The sequence below is a fragment of the Elephantulus edwardii genome, unplaced genomic scaffold, assembly GCF_000299155.1.
Source record: "Elephantulus edwardii isolate Elephantulus edwardi_28Jun2011 unplaced genomic scaffold, EleEdw1.0 scaffold00150, whole genome shotgun sequence".
NCBI lineage: Eukaryota > Metazoa > Chordata > Mammalia > Macroscelidea > Macroscelididae > Elephantulus > Elephantulus edwardii.
The window spans coordinates 819,338-821,622 of NW_006399900.1; the positions used below are offsets into that span (position 1 = coordinate 819,338).

The 2,285-nt window shown below is 49.7% G+C and overlaps 1 protein-coding gene across 1 annotated transcript; it reads right to left on the reverse strand.

Moving 5' to 3' along the window:
* Positions 1–245: 245 nt before the first annotated feature.
* On the reverse strand, positions 246–902 carry LOC102870853 (keratin-associated protein 10-7-like). Its single transcript, XM_006894759.1, has one exon. The coding sequence runs from the start codon at positions 900–902 to the stop codon at positions 246–248; it is 657 nt and encodes a 218-aa protein (XP_006894821.1).
* Between the last annotated feature and the right edge of the window lie 1,383 nt (positions 903–2,285).

The following is a 2,285-nucleotide window of genomic DNA, read 5'->3' on the forward strand; positions in this document are numbered from 1 at the left end:
TCAACCTTATCAACATAGGGAAAAATATGCTTAAAATAAAACTAGGGCAGCCCCCTAAAGGAGGGAGCACTTGGCTTCAATAGGAAGATTTTACTGAACTTGTTAAGAGCCTCATTTCCCCCTTACTAAAATATGAAACTTGTTTACAGTCAATCCAAAGACTCCTCGGTGATTTAGATAATTTAGGTAGAGCAGAAGACTAAAAATAAAACATAGATTTGAAATTTTCAAAGGCGATGTGAGGGCTAGCTGTGGAGGAGGAGGATGTACTGGGGAGGAAGCATTAAAGGAGAGTCGTAGGTCTTGGCTATGCAGCAAGCCGGCACAGGAATCCAGGGCACTGCAGCACGGGGATCCAGGGCACTGCAGCACGGGGATCTAGGGCACTGCAGCAGGCAGGCATGGGGTTCCGGCTCTGCAGCACGGGGATCCAGGACACTGCAGCAGGCAGGCACGGGGAGCCAGGGCACTGCAGCACGGGGAGCCAGGGCGCCGCAGCAGGCAGGCATGGGGTTCCAGTTCTGCAGCATGGGGATCCAGGACACCGCAGCAGGCAGGCACGGGGAGCCAGGGCACTGCAGCATGGGAGCCAGGGCGCCGCAGCAGGCAGGCAGGGGGATCCAGGGCACTGCAGCAGGCAGGCATGGTGATCCGGCTCTGCAGCACGGGGATCCAGGGCATTGCAGCAGGCAGGCATGGCGTTCCGGCTCTGCAGCACGGGGATCCAGGACACTGCAGCAGGCAGGCACGGGGATCCAGGGCATTGCAGCAGGCAGGCACGGGGATCCAGGGCACTGCAGCAGGCTGGCAAGAGGATCAATTCTGCAGCACAGGGATCTAGCAGTACTTTCTGTGATGTAGATTTTCTCCATACACCGTCCTGTACAATAACCTTTAGCCATGTGGCCCATTGAGCACTTGAAATTGGCTAGTGCGACTTGATGAGCTGAATATTCACTTTTATCTAATTTCAGTTACATTTAGATCAAATACCATACATAGCTAGAGGCTAGTGAATTGGACAGTTCAACCCTAAGATTTAACTGTAGCTGCTATGTGCCATCAAGCCACAACCGACTCATATCTGACCCTCCAACTGCTTTTCAGAGACTGCAGATCACTTGGGAAGAGGCATCCCACCTTTCTCCTGTGGAGCAACTGATGGATTAGAAAATTTTGTGCCTTTGAGGTGACAGCATGAGTCCTTACCTCTAAATGACTATGTGTTTAAAAAGTAATTTTTAAAAACCCAACAAAAATCCCTAAGAAATGACCTATCTGTCTCATGTCTCTCCCTGTTCTAGTGGTTCATTACACAGAGGACCCAAGCACGTCAGATAAAATTTGCTGCTATGTGAATGGGGGACTCTGGCATATGCGTGCCAGGGTAAAGCTGAACTCCAGAGAGTTTTCAGGAACTATGTTTTCCGAAGGTAGATTTCCAGGCCTTTCTTTTGAGACACATCACTGCATGGAGTTGAGGTGTTAACTTTATAGGTGTCAGCCAAGTGCATTGACCATTTGCAAGTCCACCTAGGGACTTCTGTTACACAACAGATCAGTTCACAACAGTGGCTTTAAGTAAGAGCCTTTGAAGTAGCTCATGATTCTGGAGACACACACACACATACACACACACGGAGGGAGACACACACACACGGAGGGACACACACACACACACACACACACACCAGGGAGGATGGAAAGGAGGGGGGGAAGGGAGCGAGGGGGGTGGAGAGAGAGAGAAGGACAGAGGGAGAGATGCTTAACAGGGCACTTTGGCCTTCAAGTGACTTTGAACTGCCAGTATCTCACATTGTTGTAATCACTTACCTGTATGTGTCACATAAGGACTTCTTAGCTTGAGCTTTTCACATGATGGCTCAGCAGGGCTTCAAGCAAAGGAGCATTAGTGCCCAAGGCCTGTTAAGGTCTGGTATCGTAACTGGTCCACTCCTGCTTCTGCTGCATTCCATTGGACAATGTAAATGGCAAAGCCACCTCAGGTTGGGTGGCAGGAAATAGCCACACTTCTTGATGGGAGGCTCTGCAGGGAGATGACAAGGAATGCAGAGATAGGGACACTTGTGGCCATTTTTGTATTTTACTTCAAGGGTAGACCTGTAAGGCAACATCATGATAACTGAAGAAAAGATTGAAGTTGCCAAAGACTTTGGTTTACTTGGATCCACAGTCAATACCCATGGAAGCAGCAGTCAAGAAATTAGCACTGAGGGAACTCTGGTGGCATAGTGGCAAGAAGCTGCACTGCAATCCCAAAGCTG

Coding starts and splice junctions, on each gene's coding strand:
- LOC102870853 (XM_006894759.1), bottom strand. CDS start 902: ATGGCTAAAGGTTATTGTACAGGACGGTGTATGGAGAAAATCTACATC.